Genomic DNA, 19,266 nt, shown 5'->3' with positions numbered 1-19,266 from the left:
CAGTGCATAGGAACTATTACTAAGTGAACATTACAAAAACAGTCATTAGTTTTTCAAACCTATTTACCGTGAAGCAAAGACTACCAAAAATTAAATGTACCTTAAAAAATAAGCCAAGTAACATAAAGAATGCAATGGCTTGAGAGAAAAATAAAAAATAAAATACGAATGCATACTAAAATGCCTCTTATTTTTCCTGTATTATTATCAAATCATTCAGATTTAAGTGCTTTTTTCAGAAAGTATTCTTTTAAGAAGAACAAGAACATAGGATGTTTCAATGCTAATGTAGCCATTTGAAGAATTAAGTATAAAATGTTAAAGATAAAGAATTTAATAAAATTCTTTGTTTCTGCAGTAGTGCTCAAAAGAGGAAGAATTTCCTCCAACATTAACACTGAACAATACAAGTGAGGAAGTTGACCAGAGTGGTTCTCCCACAGAGATGGCACTACATCCTTCCAATAACACAATGGTAATATTTTGCACTGATCTACTCACACCACTGTCTGGTGCCTTATTACCCAAAACCAATCATTTGCAGGTCAGGTTGCAAAATTTAAGGTGTATGGGAACAGTAAGGCTAAATGGTCCACACAAAGAATCAACACATTGTGTGATTACTACTGTGCTCTCATTAACCTCTAAAAGAAATTTTTTTAATGCAATTTTTTTGTTTTAGGAAAATACAGTTGATAGACACATGCTCAATGCCGACTAATATCAAAAAACTGTTATATTACAAATCTGTCTTAGCTAGCTTTAAATTCTCAACTAGGCTGAAGTTACTGTTTATTTCACAAAATAAATTCTTCTAAATCTTTAATAAATCTTAATAAAAAACAGTGGTATAAGTGTATACAGAATCTAAAAGTATTTGACTCGTGAGAGTCTTCCTGGAGCTTTTCCACTACCTCTCAGCATGTCTACATCAGGGGTTCTTTCTAGTGGACATACCAGGAGGACCCACTGGCTTTTACCACCAAGGGATCTAAACAAGATGTAATTTGCCTCCAATCTACTGTCTCTTCTGAGCAGTCCAGAATCACAAATCAGTGCCTAGAGTGGACCAAAGAAAACATGCTAACTTACCCACAACCAAAAATAAAAACCGCAGGGTTGCTGTCACATTAGGAAATGTGAATTTTTTAAAAAGTCATTTGTATGTAAAACTGATGCACACTGTCTTCTAATATGAAATATGAGACTCAAATAAGACACACTGAACTATATTCCTATAGCTGTCCTTGGGAATAAAAAGAAGAGCTAAATATTAAAAGCAAACACTAAGCCTCAAGAGAGGATCTAGGTTAAAATTAATGGAATAAATTTATCCCAAAAGGAGATTAAAGTTCGAAGTAACAGAATAAAGGGAAGAACTGGTGGACATGAAACCAAATAAAAGGTTATACAAGAGAATGATTAAGAAATTCTACCTTATTTGTTGTATAGCTATCCCAAATAATTAATTTTCCATCTTGGGAAGCACTGACTAGTAGCCTAGAGGAACAAACACAAAAATAATTTGACACTCAGAGGAAAAAAGTAGTTTAAATTAGTTATGCATTGCATTCATGTAGAACAGTTCAGAAAAGACAAAAATAACTTCTCTAATTAAAAACCTGATACCAGGGAATATTCTCCCAACTTTAAAAAAATGTATTCTGCATGCCAAAAAAATTTCAACATAACATAGAACTTAGCAAAATTTAGACATTTTACTAAAAATGTCTCTGGTTATGATTCAACTTTTTCATGGTGAAAACATTCTAGTTCTTATTCAAGATTCTGGAAGATGTTAGCTGACTGGTTTATTATTTATTGATTTAAATATAATGACAATAGAGTATGTACATATAGGTCTAACCACCATATTTCATTCAGTTTACAAATATCAACTGGGAGCCTGTGAACGTAAGCAGTGTTAGGGATACAACACCAGCTATTCCTCCTGCCCTCGTGGCCGCCACCTCTGGTGGAGACAAGACACTTACACGTATCTATAGTAAACCAGGCAAGTGAAAACTGGCAGAAGAGTGGTATAAAACAAAAGGCCACAGGAAAATAAACAAAGGACAAATAATCGCTAATTGAGTTAATCAAGTAGTATCACAAAGGAAAATGCATCTTGAAAAATGGAATTTTGAAAGCTAAAGATAGAAAAAAAAAAAGTCTGTATTCTACAAGGAGGTTAAGTATGTTCCATGGCAAGAATGCAAAAAAATGGGGGGTGTTTCAGGAATTGTGAATTTCCCAGTTATATAGCGTTTGTAAGAAATAAGATAAATGGTTTAGAAAAGTAGACTGGGCTTAAATGGTGAAAGCTTTGTTCGCCAGGCTAAATATGAACTCTTGACTAAGTAATCATTAGTCACTAAATTTTTTGTTCTGTTTCAGAATTTTATTTTTCACTATGGCATAAAATTCAAAAGATGCAAAAGGAGATACAGTGAAAAGAATCACATTCCTGTCCCTGTCGCCCAGCCACCCAGGTCCCTTCACTACAGGTAAAGAACATGGTTATGTAGTGATCACTGTAAGTTTTATAAAAGCGAAGATCTAACTGTAAGCTGTTGGATTGAACCTAAAGTAAATTCTTTAAAAATCAACAGGCATCATCAGCACTGAGTTGAGAAGAACGATAAATAATAAGTGGATAATCAGAATGGGTAGGAAGCCAAGGTAAGACAGGTTCTTTGTTGATACTTCTGTCTTTCTAAGAAGATTAATGGTCTTGAGAAAATTTTAAGGAAAGTAAGCAACATTATCATTGTTTCAAGTGATTGTGTTTTGAGTTAAACATTTGCTGTATCAATGGGCAGATTATTTTTTATCTTAAACTTCTTCAAGAAAAGGAATAAAACACTTGGCCTAGCTTTATGTCAGTTGTCAATTATGTAATTTTACTTATTCCCTCCCAAGAGGCACCAGTTCTATATGACTGTGCTCAAATATCCATCTACTTCGAGATGTGTCAAGTATTAGCAACACGCAGTGACATTTTTAGGTTCTCCTGGAAGAAGAGGAAAAATGTGCAATTTCTATTAAATAATGTCTTAGTTAAGCCTTTTTCTCAGTTAGATGAACCAAATTAAAGGAACAAGTCAACCACTCTGGCAGCGAGTGCCCTGCCATTGCCAGAAACTCTGGAAAAAGCATAGACCACACTGTAACCCCATGAACAAAGTAAATCGTCATGACTAAATATTCAATTGCAAGCCAGATGGCAGCTGAGTGTGTGTGCACACGTGTGCACCCACATGCTTGAAACACACACACTTGTTTGTTGGGGTTAGGGGAATAAAAGATGTATTCAATGAAAATAAATGTCGTTACTTTATGTAATTCCATCCTTTGTGAATTTAGGTAATAAATAATTATAGAAATATCTGGTAAATTGTACATAGCAATACTGAACAAATATTTCCTTATTAACTGAAATTTCAAGGGTGATATACCATAAAACTGCCTTGGCATGTTAAAAAACAAAGTATAATAATACCCCACTGCAAAGAAAAGAAAGCCTAAATATTTTTCCTGGTTCATTTTATAAAGGATATTTTTGAGAGGTAAATTTATTTTCCATATTAAAAGTTTTTAAACTTTTAAAGTGTCAATGAATATTTTAGTAAAAGCGCTGTTCATATTAGATTTATGTTCTGCAAACACTTCATAGATATAAGTTGTTTCTAAACAAAGAAAAAGCAAGAGATGACTCTTAACAAAAATAATTCTGTGGACAGTTTGAAAATGGCAGGTACAAACCTTGAATCATATCCCCAGTGCATAGCATAGATTTTAGCTAGGTGACCCCTCAGTGTGCGTCTTGTTCGCATCTGTATTCGACCCACGGAATCCATATTTGCTGTGATCTTTAGGAAGTGATGAGAACATTATTCTTTACCTTAGACATAGCTCAGAAAATAAAGCAGAAACAGTAACAGGCAAAAAAAGCAGACATAAAACAAATTCATAGTGATTTAAGGTAATTTAATATAAGTAATTCCATAGAGTCATTATAGGATCATATATTGTTCAAGAAAAAGTATGATTTATTTGCACATCTTCCAGTGGGAATATCTTCTGTAGACTATTAACTAAAAAGAATAGACATACTTCCCAACTTCAGTAAAAAAAAGCCAGCCACAAATAAAAATCTATTTAGTAGATGCTCGAACAATAAAACATTTCTGATTTTAATTAAAGAAAGGCAATTTTATATTTGAACAGCATGTAAAATATTTCCTTAATAAAAGTGATCAATATTAATTAAACTAATGAAATCTTCCCAATAGTTTATATAAGAAAAAAAAAGGATTAACCAGGTAGTATCAAAAAGAATCAGAAGCTACCTAAAAAGAAACATGAAGTATATGAATCTGTGTATTTTTATAGTATTTATTTTTTCACAGACTTCTGTTTTAACACATATGCTTTAAAAAGCACTTGTACAGCATCTGAAAAATTAGTGTTTAATTTAAATAGAGATTTCATTTTTCTTTCAATTAAATACTAATAAAAAGAATCTGAATGTCATTTGCATCAGTGTCAAGCTGTTTCGTGTGAATTACTAAAATGAACTAAAGAAAACAAAACTTTACCTGAACGAGTGTTGCATCATTACATGCCTTCCTAGCATCCTGAAGTAAAGAAAGATGGTGACACATTTAGACATGGAAATCTACAGATATGATTTAAAATAATATTTTCATTGAAAATGCAGATTTGAAATATACTTTTTACTGTCCCATATCATTTTTATTTTAAAAAGTTTATTGAGATAGAATTCACATAACATAAAATTAACCACTTTAATCATTTTGTGGGGTGTGGTTGGGTTGGTTAGCATATTCACAATGTTGTGCAGCCATCACCACTATCTAATTCCAGAACATTTCCATCACTCCAAAAAAAAAGAAACCCTGTACCTCCTAATTCCCTCTTCCTTCATCTGTGGGGGATGGCTAATTTACTTTCTAATGGATTTGCCCATTCTGGACATCACATACAAATGTGATGCTAAACACACATGTGGAATATCTTTACATGTGCTTATCAGCCATTTGTATATCTTCTTTGGAGAAGTGTTTATGCAAATTCTTTGCCCATTTTTAAATTGGTTATTTGATTATTGCTGAGCTGTATTGGGAGTTATCTACTCCAGATACTAGACCTTTATCAGATGTATAATTTGCAAGTATTTCCTTCCATTCTGTAGGCTGACTTTTCATTTTCTTCATAGTGTCCTTTGACATACAAGTTTTTATAATTTTGATAAAGACCAATTTATCTATCTTTTCTTCTGTTGCTTGTGCTTTTAGTGTCATATTAAACTGCTGCCCAATTCAAGGTCACAAAGATTAACAACTAGGTTTACGTCTAAGAATTCTACACTTTCAGCTGTTGTATTTAGGTACCATTGTGAGGTAATTTTTATCTACGGTATGAGGCAGGAATTCATTATTTTGCATGTGGATATCCAGCTGTCGCAGCAACAATTGTTGAAAAGACTATTCTCTCCCTATTGAATAGTCTTGCTACCCTTAATAAAAAGTCAAATCAGCCACAGACACAGCTTTATTTATGAACTCTCAATTCTATTCCATTGTAAAATGATTTTTCATTGTATCCCTGGAGTAAAACAAACTAGACTGATTTAATAAGCCCAACGTATTCAGAGTTATAGTTGTTACTAAGCTTCTGGGCAAAAAGCAAGTGTTCTGAGTCTCCTGTTTGTTCTGGCAACTACAAGTTGAGGTGATGGGAAGGATATTTACCATATAATCCAAGTCATTTCAGAAATATTTTTAAAAATATATAATACTTGAAAACTGGAAGCTAAATTTAAAAGAATGAAATTAGAACATTCTCTAACACCATATACAAAAATAAACTCAAAATGGATTAAAGACCTAAATGTAAAACCGGAAACCATAAGAAGAAAACATAGGCAGAACACTCTTTGACATAAATAGTAGCAATATTTTTTTTGATCTGCCTCCTAAAGCAAAGGAAATAAAAGCAAAAATAAACAAATGGGATCTAATTAAACTTAAAAGCTTTGCACAGCAAAGGAAACCATCAACAAAAATAAAAAGACAAACTACTGAACGGGAGGGAATATTTGCAAATGGTATGACCGATGAAGGGGTTAATATCCAAAATATATAAGCAGCTCATACAAGTCAACATCAAAAAACAAACAACCCAATTAAAAGACCTGAATAGACGTTTCTCCAAAGAAGACATACAGATGGCCAACAGGCACAACTTAAGATGCTCAATATCCTTAATCTCCAGAGAAATGAAAATTAAAACCACAATGAGATGTCACCTCACACCTGTCAGAATAGTTATCATCAAAAAGATCACAAATAACAAATGTTGACAAGGATGTGGAGAAAGGGGAACCCTCGTGCACTGTTGGTGGGAATTTAAACTGTTGTAGCCACTATGGAAAACAGTACGGAGGTTTCTCAAAAACAAACAAACAAACAAAACCTAAAAATAGAACCCCTGTATAACCCAGCAATTCTACTCCTGGGTATTTGTCTGAAAAAAAAAAAAAACCCACTAATTCGAAAAGATACATGCACCTCAATGCTCATAGCAGTATTACTATTTTTTTAATTTAAAAATTTTTTTTTTTGGTTTTTTTGGGGGAGGAAATAATTAGGTTTATTTATTTTATTTATTTCTTAGTGGAGGTACTGGGGGTTTAACTCAGGACTTTGTGTATGCTAAGCAGACACTCAACCACTGAGCTATATCCTCCCCACCCCACAGCAGCATTATTTATAACTGCCAAGATATGGAAGCAACCTATGTGTTGATCAACAGATGGATGGATAAAGAAGACACACACACACACACACACACACACACACACACACATACACATACACACAATGGACTACTACTCAGCCATAAAAAATGAAAATTTTCCCATTTGCAACAACATGGATGGACTTGGATGCTAGGTATTATGTAAAGTGAAATAAGTCAGGCAGAGAAGTAGAAATACTGTATGATATCACTTACATGTGGAATCTAAAAAATAAAACAAACTGGTGAATACAACTAAAAAGAAAAAGACTTACAGATATAGAGAACAAACTAGTGGTTACCAGTAGGGAGAAGAAAGTAGGGAGGGGCAAGATAGCGGAAGGAAATTGAGAGGTATAAACTACAATATATAAAATAAATAAACTATAAGGATACTCTGTGAAGGGAATATAGCCAATATTTTATAATAAGTATAAATGGACTATAACCTTTAAAAATTGTGAATCACTCTGTTGTACACCTGTAACTTACATAATATTGTATATCAACTATACTTCAATTAAAATTTTTTTAAATTAAAAAATACATAACACTTCTTTAAAATACTTCACAACTACATTGTATACAGATGCTATTAGAAATAAAATATTTTAGATCTACTATGAGAAAAAGATGTCAGGAAATAATTTTTTATGTAATGAGTCACATCTTTATTTTTAATTAATAGCAAATTCCCTACATGTAATCGGTTGTTTATGCCTAAGTATTATAGGGTAGTCTTTTAAAGAGATCTTAAATTTTTACACAAACTGAAGAGAATTATTAAAAGGAAGATAATAAAATAAAAATCAATGTAACAAAATAAGTAAAGGCAAGCAAGGAACATGTTTAATAAGCAATAAAATGTTTTAAATCATGTTTATCAGTTAATAATAAATTGAGGATTCATATACACTGGAAAATAAAAAGCACAATTAATTCTTCCTACTAGATTTGTTCCAAAATTTCCCCCCTAAAGGTTAGGGTAGCATCGTCTTCAACTTTGTTTTTCCCAGCTGTGCTTATTAGCACTAGCCCTGTGCAAAGAGGAGGCGTGCACTATTTGTTGAATAAATGTCCCAAAAGGACAACTTGTTCCATTCAGGCAAGGGAAAAATGACTGCCACTACTTGCAGCAAAGATGAGGTGGATACATGATCTTTTTGGCAGCCTTTTCAACCTATTTATAAACACTTAGAATATTTCTACGTCAGGGTGTTCATAAGTAGTTACACAAACATATGATTTGAGTCTCTCATTCTTAGTCAAATTGTGGGTTTAGAAACCTCATTTGGCAAGGAATAACTTAGCCCACTTTCCTATGATGAAAAGAATGTCTAGAAATGACAGGGATGGCCTGAGCCATGTCCCAAAACAGTGGAGTTGAAGACTGAATTCTATAAAAAAAGGCTTTCTGATTTAAGCTTTGTGAAAAGGAACTATCATTGTTAAGGTCATCTTTCTTAATTCAGTCATTCAATAAAAAAAAATCCACTGTCCACTGTGTTTCAGGTACTATTCTAGGCACCATGGATACAGCAGTAGACAAACCTAAAATCCTTGTCCTCACTGAGCTTACCTTAATATCAACAATGCAATTAAAACACTGCAAGTAAAAATTATTGAACTATCATGCAAATCAGTAGTAAACATTAAAACACGTTGGAATATGGGAATTCGATAAATACCTTAGCAGTTACTTGCAAATTCACATATGCAAAGATTCTAACCACACTATGAAAAACTTACTCTTATGAACACTTTAGTCCATTATAAAACTGAACATTAAAGAACCATTTCCAATTAACAGCTGAATTCCATGTTGTCCACCATAAGAAATATAAGATCTGATTATCAACGTCTTTGTACAAACTAAAAGTATCTACACCAAATCACTCCAGATCTTGCTCCAAATCAAACAAGTTACAATTACAAAAGAAAATCTGTTTTTCTCTATTTCTGTTTTTTGAATTTAAAATGAATCATATATTACACCAAGTAGTATACATTTCTACTATGTCATGTGTTTATGCCATAATTAGGTAAATATATAGTTAAATTATATTTCTAGAAGTGAGGGGGAAAGAATGGGAAGAAGGGAAGAGAGGGTCTGTAAATACAGCATGACATGATTTGACTGAGACTAAAAGTACGTGGTACTTTACATACATGCGGTTACTTGAAATCATGGAAGATGATTCAGTGAGCACCTGTGCCCATGATGTTGTGCATGGATGCTGGTGAGATATGAAGATGATTAAGACACAGAATCTTTCAGCCAAGCACAAGCAGTAGAGGTAAACGTGCACAAGGCAACTGTAATACAAGGCAGGCTGCAATCAGCCCTGCAACATAAATCCAAAGGGCTGCACAAGTAAGGAACTGCCACTTACTGGAATTGGTCTAAGTCCTTTACATGTCATTTCATTTTAATTCTCTCCATAAACCCACAGAGTGGGCACTGGTATCCTCACTTTACAGCAAAGATACTGGGCATCAAAAGTTTTAAAACTTGCCCTGGCCACAAGATAATTAAAAGGTGGAGTCCTCGCACTTTCCACCAAGCCATGCTGCCTTCCAACAAATCCAAGTGTAAGACTCCAGTGACCCTTTTTAGAGGAAGACTAGGACTCAATGAACAGAAGTCCCAGGAACAAAATTAGAGCAGAGGTAGTATAATCCCAGGCAAAGGAAACAATATAAGAAAAGGTAATAAAGTAGAAAAGAGCAATGTAAATTCAGGGAATGGGAACCAGATTCGTTTGGCTGTAGCACAGGCTACACAGCTGGATGTTAGCAGACACAGCTGGGAGGCAGGACCACAGAGGTGCTCACAGAACAGGCTCTGGAACCAAAATAAACCTGGTTTGAATCCTGTATCTACCACTTCATAATTATATTACCTTGGCAAGTTACTTAATCTCACTGAGGCTCAGTTTCCTCAACTACAAAATGAAGTAACACTGTCTACCTTATTGGGTTGCTATGAGCATTAAACGAGATCAGCATGTGGCCAAGTGACTGGCCAATCATTCCAGACAAGGTCACTATAAGAAATGAAAACTGCAGGCCAATATCCCTGATGAACGTAGATGCAAAACTCCTCAATAAATATTAGCAAACCAAATTCAACAATATATTAAAAGGATCATACATCATGATCAACTGGGATTTACTCAAGGGATGCAAGGATGGTTCAACATCACAAATCAATGTGGTACACCATATTAACAACATGAAAAATAAAAACCATACGATCATCTCAACAGATGCAGAAAAAGCTTCTGACAAAATTCAAGATCCATTTATGATAAAAACTCAACAAAGTGGGTATAGAGGAAATACACCTCAACATAATAAAGGCCATACATGACATATATGACATCACACTCAATGGTAAAAAACTGAAAGCTTTTCTTCTAAGATAAGGAGCAAGATAAAGATGCCCACTCTTGCCACTTTGATTCAACACAGTATTGGAAGTGCTAGCCAGAGAAATCAGAAAAAACAATAATAATAAAAATTTTTAAAAGGGCATCCAAAGTTAAATGAAAGACCTAAAACTATCACTACTTGCAGATGACATGATATTATATATACAAAACACTAAAGATTCCATCAAAAAACTATGAGAATCAATAAAGGAATTTGGCAAAATTTCAGGATACAAAATCAATATACAGAAATCTGCTGCATTTCTATTCACTAATAAAGAACTACCAGAAAGAGAAATTAAGAAAACAACCCCATTTATAATTGCATCAAAAAGGATAAATTACCTAAAAATAAATTTAACCATGGTGGTGAAAGACCTGTACACTGAAAACTAAGATACTGATAAAAGAAATGGAAGATAACACAAATAAATAAAATGGTATTCTACACTCATGGATTGAAAGAATATTGTTGCGATGTCCATACTACCCAAAGCAATCTACAGATTCAACGCAATCCCTATCAAAATTCCAATGACATTTTTCATAGAAATAGAACAATCTTAAAATTTGCATAAAACCAGAAAAGACTAATAGCCAAAACAATCTTGAGAAATAACAACTGGAGGCATCATGCGCCCTGATTTCAAACTATATTACCAAGCTACAGTAATCGAAACAATATGGTAATGGCACAAACACAGACACATAGATCAATGGAACAGAACAGAGAGCATAAAAATAAACTGGACCACTGTCTTATATCATACACAAAAATTAACTCAAAATGGGTCAAAAACTTAAATGTATGATCTAAAACCATAAAAATCCTAGAAGAAAACACATGCAGTAAGCTCCTTGACATCAGTCTTGGTAATGATTTTTTTGGATTTGACATCAAAAGCAAAGATAACAAAAGCAAAGAAAACCATCAACAAAATGAAAAGGTAACCTACTGAATGGGAGAAAGTATTTGCAAATCATATACCTGATAAGGGGTTAATATCCAACATATAAAGAACTCATACAACTCCACAGCAAATAAAACAAACTGGTTAAAAAAAATGGGCAGAGGATCTGAATAGACATTTTTCCAAAGAAGACATACAGATGGCCAATGGGTAAATGAAAAGGTGCTCAACATCACTAATCATCAGGGAAACTGTAAATCAAAATCATAGTAAGATAGCACCTCACACCTATCAGAATGACCATCATCAAAAACATAAGAAATACCAAGTGTTGGTGAGGATGTTGAGAAAAGGAAACACTTGAGCACTTTTACTGGGAATGTAAATTAGTAAAGTTACTATGGAAAATGGTATGTAGATTCCCTGAAAAATTAAAAACTGAATTACCACATGATCCAGCAGTTCCACTTCTGGGCATTTATTTAAAGAAAACAAAAATACTAAATCAAAAAGATATATGCACCCCCATATTCACTGCACCATTATTTACAACAGTCAAGATATGGAAACAACCTAAGTATCCACTGACAGATGAATGGATAAAGAAAATGTGAGATACACACACACACACACACACACACACACACACACACACACACACAGGAATATTATTCAGCCATGAAAAAGAATGAAAGCTTGCCATTTGCAGTGACAGCATGGATAGAACTTGAGGGCATTATGCTAAGAGAAATATGTCAGACAGAGAACAACAAATACCCCATAATCTCACTTATATTTACTTATTTTATTTTTGGGGGGAGGTAATTAGATTTATTTATTTGTTTGTTTAAATGGAAGTACTGGTGATTGAACCTAGGACCTTGTGCATGCTAAGCACATACTCTAACCACTTGGCTATACCCTCCTCTCCCAAATCTCACTTACATATGTAACCTAAAAAAACTAAACTCACAGAGAACAGAGTTTTAAAAATGAGATGGGCATGTGACCAATGTGCTTGGCCAATCAGTCATTCCTGCTCAGCATCTGGAGCAAGTGACACAAAGTGGAGGTGGTGGAGAATCCATTCTGGTGGTGGCAGCAACATCTAACTCAAAGATTTACCTATGAAGCCTCCTCTGATCATCTCAGGCAAAATAAATCCCTCCTTTGTTTTGACAGCTTTGTTCAGACACCTAAGGTATCCACTCAGAGTTTTTATTCACATCTAAATCATTAACTTCCTTGAATTCCTGGTGATGAGACCGGTTACAATTTTAATCCGCTCAGAATCAACATTTTTCTGCTGAGTGTTCTGCATCCATCCTTTGTTTTTCCTGCTCCTTTCCTCTCTGTCCTGTAATATCTTTGTATAGCTACTACGATTTTTCCTTCTTTCTTATTCTTCACTTTTAAATTAGATGAGTTCTTCTGAAATAGCTATCACAAAAGGTTCCTATCGGAGAGACCACAGCAGTGTCCCAAGTTATTAGGGATTCTCCCTGCTTCGTGCTGAACTTCATTTATATTTTAAGCTGTTTAGCTCTTACTTTTCCCTGGGGAAGAAGTAGGCAGCACCTGGCTACACACAACTCAGCCTCTTTCCTCTACCCTGCTCATCAAGAAGCTTCCTAAAAGATGGCATGTCTATATACTTCCATTTTTATCTCTGCCTTCCTTGATATTCCTCAGTCTAGGGAAGCATCTGTTTCCACTGTTCCAAAGGAAAGGAATGATGCTGTCCCTGGGAGAGCGCTATCTACTTTGTATGAGATTTATAGCCGCAGAAACCGTCTCTCAGAGCCTTCTACACCTTAACATTTGATGACTCTTCCTCATTCTTACTAGGCTTTGAAGTTTTGAGTGTTTTTAATTTTGTTGAAAATGAAGCTTGTATTTGTTTCTTATGCTCTTTACTGTTGAGTTGATTTCCAAGAGTAAAAGATGACAGATATGTCTTTATTACATCATCAACAATTTTTAACGTTTTTCTGCCATCTGATGTTTTTAGAGATTAATATTTTTCTAATATAACACAATGTGATAGTATCTGCCTCATCATATTGCACCAAAAATCAAACTACGATTTCTGCACCATGTATATGAGTAAGAAGAGAATTATTATGTTTGTCTTTTAGCAGGGATTACATGCACAACATAATTAACTTCTTAAGCACAGAGGCCATTGGTCCAGACAGGTTGTTTTTTTTATTGAAGTATAGTCAGCTTACAATATTATGTCAATTTCTGGTGTACAGCATAATGTTTCAGTCATACATATAAATACATATATTCCTTTTTATATTCTTTTTCATTATAGGTTACTACAAGATATTGAATATAGTTTCCTGTGCTACACAGTAGAAACTCGTTTATTTTATATATAGTAGTTAGTATCTGCAAATCTTGAACTCCCAATTTATCCCTTCCATCCTCTTCCCCTTCTGGTAACCATAAGTTTGTTTTCTATGACTTTCTCTATTTTGTAAATAAGTATATTTGTGTCTTTTTTTTAAGATTTCACATATAAATGATCTGGTATTTTCTTTCTCTTTCTGACCTACGTCACTTAGAATGATGATCTCCAGGTCCATCCATGTTGCTGTAAATGGACATTATTTTATTCTTTTTTATGGCTGACTAGTATTCCATTCCATTGTGTGTGTGTGTGTGCGTGTGTGTGTGTATCACAACTTCTTTATCCAGTCATCTCACACAGGTATTTTTTAGAAACGGTTTTTGGAGAATTTGCAGGCATGATAAAAACAAATTGACCACTTCTCTCCTTATAAGTTATTTAATATATGTAGACCGATACACTAATGAACAAATTTTGTTCATTGCTGGGACTACATAAAAGTGTTAAAATTTCAAAATGAAAAAGCTTGCTCTTACCTGGATCTGATTTCGCAGCTGCTCAGCCTCCTGCCTCAACTGTTCCAGCTCACTCATCCTTGAATTTGTTTATCTCACAAACTCACCAATGAAAGTCACTATTGAAAAACAGAAAGACTGATTCAGTTCTCCGATGACATATTGATCTACTTTTAAAGTATTGACATATAACTTCCTCTTGGTACCTCTGAAACTCAAATGAGATTATTACTAGAACTTAAAATTGCTTAGTAAATATAGATCTACATTATTTACTAAAGGATTTTATGGAGGAATGAGATCAGAGGATGGAAGAGAAATCTTGAATTGCAGTATTTAAGACTAAATTATAGAGAATTAGTACCAGAATGGAGTTTAGTAAAAAATACTTAACAACAGTTCAGAAGGCACCAACAGATGTCTGCACCTGGATGTCTAACAGGCACCTCAAACTTACTTCAAAACTGAACCCCACACCACACTGAAGTCTTCCTCATCTCTGTAAATGGCAATTCCAGCCTTCCAATTGTTTAAGCCAAAAACTTGGGAGTCACCCCTAACTCCTCTGTTCTGTTTCTTTCATACCCTATATCTAATCCATCAGCAAATCATGCCAGGCATTCCTTCAAAACATATCCAGGATTTGACCAATGCTGATTACCTCCACTTTGACTACCTTGGTCCAAGCTACCATAATCATTCACCTGGTCTCTCCTTTCTACTGCCCTTGTCCACTCTCTAGTCTATTCCAAATATAGCAACCAGTGGTCCTTTTAAAACACACAGGTCCTTCTGCTTTAAGTCCTATAATGGCTTTTTCACTCCACTCAGAGCAAAGCCTAACTCTGTATCTTAACCTCCAGAGCCCGTATCATCTCTTACACACACCGCTCCCTTTTCCTATCTCCCTCCCTCCCTCTGCTGCTGCCATTCAAAAGCTTTCTCCTGTTCCTTGAACACATTAAGCAGGCTCCAGCCTCCATCTTTGCACCTGCATTTACCAACGCCTAGAACCCTCTAGCCCCTGATATTTTCATCTCTTGCACCGTCACCTCCATTCAAATGATACCTTCTCAGAACAACCTTCGCTGAGAGCACATACACACCCAACTAGACCCCTTACCCTGTCTAATGTCTCACGATGAGACTCAATACCATCTAGCATATATTTGCTTATTTGTGGTCTGTCTCCTCCTAGCAGAGCATAAGCTCCTCGGGGCAGAGACTTTGTTCACTTTACTCTTTGCTGTATCCCTGGTACCTGAGATAACTCTATTCTCCAATAAATTAACTAACCTGAAATTATTTAAGAACTAAAGGAAAATTCACTCTAAGGATTTAGGATGAACCCCCAAATTAAAGACAAAAATATAACAACCCCAGAAGAGAACAGAGATTGGTAACCGGCAGTATTCTTTCTCTATCTGTCCTGTTTTCCTCTTCATTCCTGCTTTATTTTTCTCTTTCTACAGAATGACTTTCTCTACTTCTCTGAGCACAAGATCCAAGTTTATATTTCTCAGGTCAAGTTTATAGCCCAAAATGACTATTCCAACTGCAAATTCCTGTAAGAGAAAATTTTTTCTGGTGTCTATCCTTCACTAGCATCAGTGGTGGTATAAAAATGTTTTACTTTTTCAGGGTTAACTTTAAATGTATATTGTCAAATCAAAACAATAAATACATTGGGACTTATTAGAATGGCATTAAACTATAAAGTACTTTTAAAAGAACTGACATCATTTTAATATTCCATTTCCAATTTAATATTGTGGTACATTTTTCCATTTATCTAAATTTTGGTAACAGTCTTCATAAGTCTTAATCATTTCTTTTAAAATTTTTTTATTCTTAATTTTTTGGGCGGATAAATAGTTTTATTTATTTATTTATTAGTGGAGGTACTGGGGATTGAACCCAGGACCTTGTGCATGCTAAGTACACACCCTACCACTGAGCTATAACCTTCCCCCAAGTCTTAACCATTTTTTGATAAAGTTGCACTGTTTAACAATTTAGCATGTTTCTCAGAGACTACCAGACTGGTTAGGTTACAGCCAATCTGGACTATCATTCTACTCAACTGAAGATAAACTGCATTCAGGTTCTTTAAAGTCACAAACCCAACTGCCCTTGCTGGACCATACCTGAAATATCCCTGGCCACGAAATCTTAGAAACTTTCATTGGTTTTGATGCCTTTTCATTTTCTGAGTTCCAAAAGATCTTGGGCAAGCAGGACTGATGTAAGTCCCTCCTACTGAGTTGCTAATGTACTTTTTAGTACATTAGGGGCTCAAAGGGGTCTCATATAACTTTTAAGGGCATTCAAAACCAACTCTTGCCCATCTCTACAGCCTTTCCACCCCAAAGCGATAGCCACACAGAAGTGACCCTCTAAAGAGGAGCTATCTGCAGCTAGCAAGACCATGAGTTGCACCCAATGAATGAGATTTTCCAGCCTGGGTGCCCAAAAGGATGGAGGTACTATGAATAGAAATGACAAAGAAAAAGAATTCTCTTATCACCACCACTCTGTGGAGGGGGAATACTGGGAGGGCCATGGGCAATGAGAGTCCCTGCACACCCTTGCTGGGAATGCCAAGAATACAAGGCCCTCGTTTCTTTCACCTGAGCCATTGTCAGGGTTGTATCTGGAGTGAGCGACCTCAAGGGATGAGACAAAGTCTGCCCTCAGTACAAAGAGTGGGCTTGCTTCCACTTACTATAAAAGTAGTAAATCCCCCAAGCTCAGTGTTTCTGGACTATGATGCAAACCCAGTGCACATGAGCATCCATCTGGGCCCATGTGGGTCACCCCCACGAGAACAGAGAAACACAAGGAACAGGTGCAAACCAACATCAGGTCACGCTACTTCTAGTGCAGTGAGTGATAAAGTCCTTGGCTCTGACTGAGGAGTCTCATGTCTTCTGCCAGCATCCATGAAACAGTAAGAGTAATTTATTAGCTTGTAAGGAGGTGATTACAGACACTTCACAATCCTTGGCAGGGAGAAGGTTCATAAGAAAGACAAGGGGTCCAATGTGAAATATAGTGAGTGTGTGGCAATTCCCTTTTACTAAAAAAATTGAGACATAATTGGCAGATTACATTGTATAAGTTTAAGATGTACAACGTGCTCATTTGATATTTATATATTGCAATATGATTACCACCGAAGTGTCAACAAACATCTCTATCACATCACATAATTACTATTTCTTTTGCAGAGAGAACATTTAAGACCTAGTCTCTTAGCAACTTTGAAGTAGGTAACACAGCATGGCTGACTATAATTACAACACTGTGCCTTGTATCTCCAGGAAGTCTTCATCTTCTAGTTGCAAGTTGCACGTCCCTTCTCATACAGGCTAGATTCTAGGTCCAGCACTCCATCACCCATTCTGCTAGCACTTTAGTTTCCCATCCTTCCACTTGGTCACACTCAACAGACAAAATCACACCTTGGATGTTCATCCTTGGATGAACCCAACTCCTTCCTTTCTTTCAGCCAAGCTACCAAACATGGATGGAAAAGCCAAACAGTGAGGTGCATTAGTTCTACTACAAGCTCACATAAGCAATCTAGCTGGGCCCTCAAAAGTACCTGTCTACCCTATGCAGCTTTTAACCCATCACATCCACTCTTAGTATCAACGATTTCAATTCCTTTGCACTCTTTGCCAGCTTCCAAACTTCCCACAACCCCTCTCACAGTAGCTGGCCTTGCTTCTGTATTATAGAGAAAGTAGAAGCCACCAGACAGGAACTTTTAATTTCCCACTGCTTGTTTTACAACACGATACATGCATGACTGACTCACCAGAGGCTCCTCCTTCCCTTCTGTGACAACAGAGGAGCCGACTGTTCTGTCATCTGGGCCAATTTCTCCCTCTGAGATTTAAATTCTATCTTTCCCTAACTTTTCAGTAATCTTACACTTCTGAGGATCCCTTTTCATCTACTACGTTCAACCTCTCACTCTTGCTCCATTGTGTCAGCCTTTTTAATAAGAAAAATTTCAAACACAGAGAAATCAGTATAATGGACCTTCATAATGTCCATCACGAGAGTTTACAAACATATTTAATACTGTTATCGTACTTGCTTCATCTTTTGTGGTTTTTGCTGAAATATTTTAAAGTCAACCACAGACATCAAGATATTTTAGCCCTAAATACTTCAGTACACATCTCCAAAAATATCAAGACATTTTCCTAATACACCATAATACCATTAACAAACCTCCAATATTAACAGGAACTATTTACTATTTAGTAACTATTAATACCTAGTCCATTTTCAAGTGTCCCTAATTATTCCCACCGATGTCTTTCACTTCAGATTTGTTCAAATCAAGATCCAATTAAGGACTACATAATCCATCTGGTTTTGTCTCTTAAATCTCTCCATCTAGAAGAATTCACCTCTTGCTTTCTTTTTTTCCCTATGAAATTGACTTATTGGAAAGACTTGTCCTTAGAACATCCCACATTCTGTTTACCTCCTTATAATACTGTTTTGTTTCTCAAAGATGTTAGTTACCCCTTTGAAACCCAAATTGACATTTACAAAGGAAATCTCCAATTGTATGGATGTCTCCCTCTCTGCACCAGAAGTGAGGGATGGCTCTAAATGACACTAATTTAGATGACTCTAAACGAGCTTTATCAATGGAGAAGGCATGGACTTAAATCTGCAGTATCAAACCTTACCCCTGCTTTCCTTAGTAACCTCCCAAGACTGGTCTCCACTCTCAACCCTTGATATACCTTTCTTTTTATCTTTAGCTGAAGATCGTATTTAAGCTGGTGGCTTGGGCTACCTCAGGGAGTTACTCATTTTTACCTGGGTATCACATGTATACCTTGATATACATATTAACAAACTTCTGTGTGTTATTCTCTTGTTAACCTTTTATTACAGGAGGTCTCAGTCAAGAACTCAGAAGGGTATAGGGAAAATTACTTTTCCTCCACTACTCAACAACTCCAAACTTTCTTTGGATTTCTGAAAAATGTCAAAGTTGCCTCCCCACCTTTCATATCTGTTGCTAAAAAGATGACTAACGTTTCACTCTTCAATGAAAACTTATTAGTGTTACCCAAAAACTGGGTTCACTTCCTGGTGGGTGTTGAGCCAAAATGAGACAGGAAGGAAGGGGGCATAGCACAACCATTAAAGGAATGACAAAGCAATTAACACCAACATGGCAGAATTGG

The 19,266-nt window shown here is 35.5% G+C and overlaps 1 protein-coding gene and 1 long non-coding RNA gene across 4 annotated transcripts in view; one reads left to right on the top strand and one right to left on the bottom strand.

Moving 5' to 3' along the window:
* Positions 1-19,266, bottom strand: part of GNB4 (G protein subunit beta 4) — a 51,229-nt gene that overhangs the window by 13,615 nt on the left and 18,348 nt on the right. For all 3 annotated transcript variants that reach the window (XM_032483883.1, XM_032483877.1, XM_032483889.1), the window contains 4 exons: positions 14,066-14,163; positions 4,602-4,640; positions 3,766-3,872; positions 1,437-1,500 (listed from right to left, as the gene is read on the bottom strand). In XM_032483883.1, coding sequence (XP_032339774.1) covers positions 1,437-1,500; positions 3,766-3,872; positions 4,602-4,640; positions 14,066-14,122 — 267 coding nt within the window. In that variant the 5' untranslated portion in view covers positions 14,123-14,163. The remainder of the gene's footprint in view (positions 1-1,436; positions 1,501-3,765; positions 3,873-4,601; positions 4,641-14,065; positions 14,164-19,266) is intronic.
* On the top strand, positions 10-3,220 carry LOC116664938. The gene is made up of 3 exons (XR_004321494.1): positions 10-475; positions 2,398-2,507; positions 2,613-3,220. It is a non-coding gene; the product is annotated as an uncharacterized LOC116664938 (long non-coding RNA).

Source organism: Camelus ferus, chromosome 1 (assembly GCF_009834535.1).
Source record: "Camelus ferus isolate YT-003-E chromosome 1, BCGSAC_Cfer_1.0, whole genome shotgun sequence".
Taxonomy (NCBI): domain Eukaryota; kingdom Metazoa; phylum Chordata; class Mammalia; order Artiodactyla; family Camelidae; genus Camelus; species Camelus ferus.
This window is presented reverse-complemented; position numbering and strand designations above follow the sequence as displayed.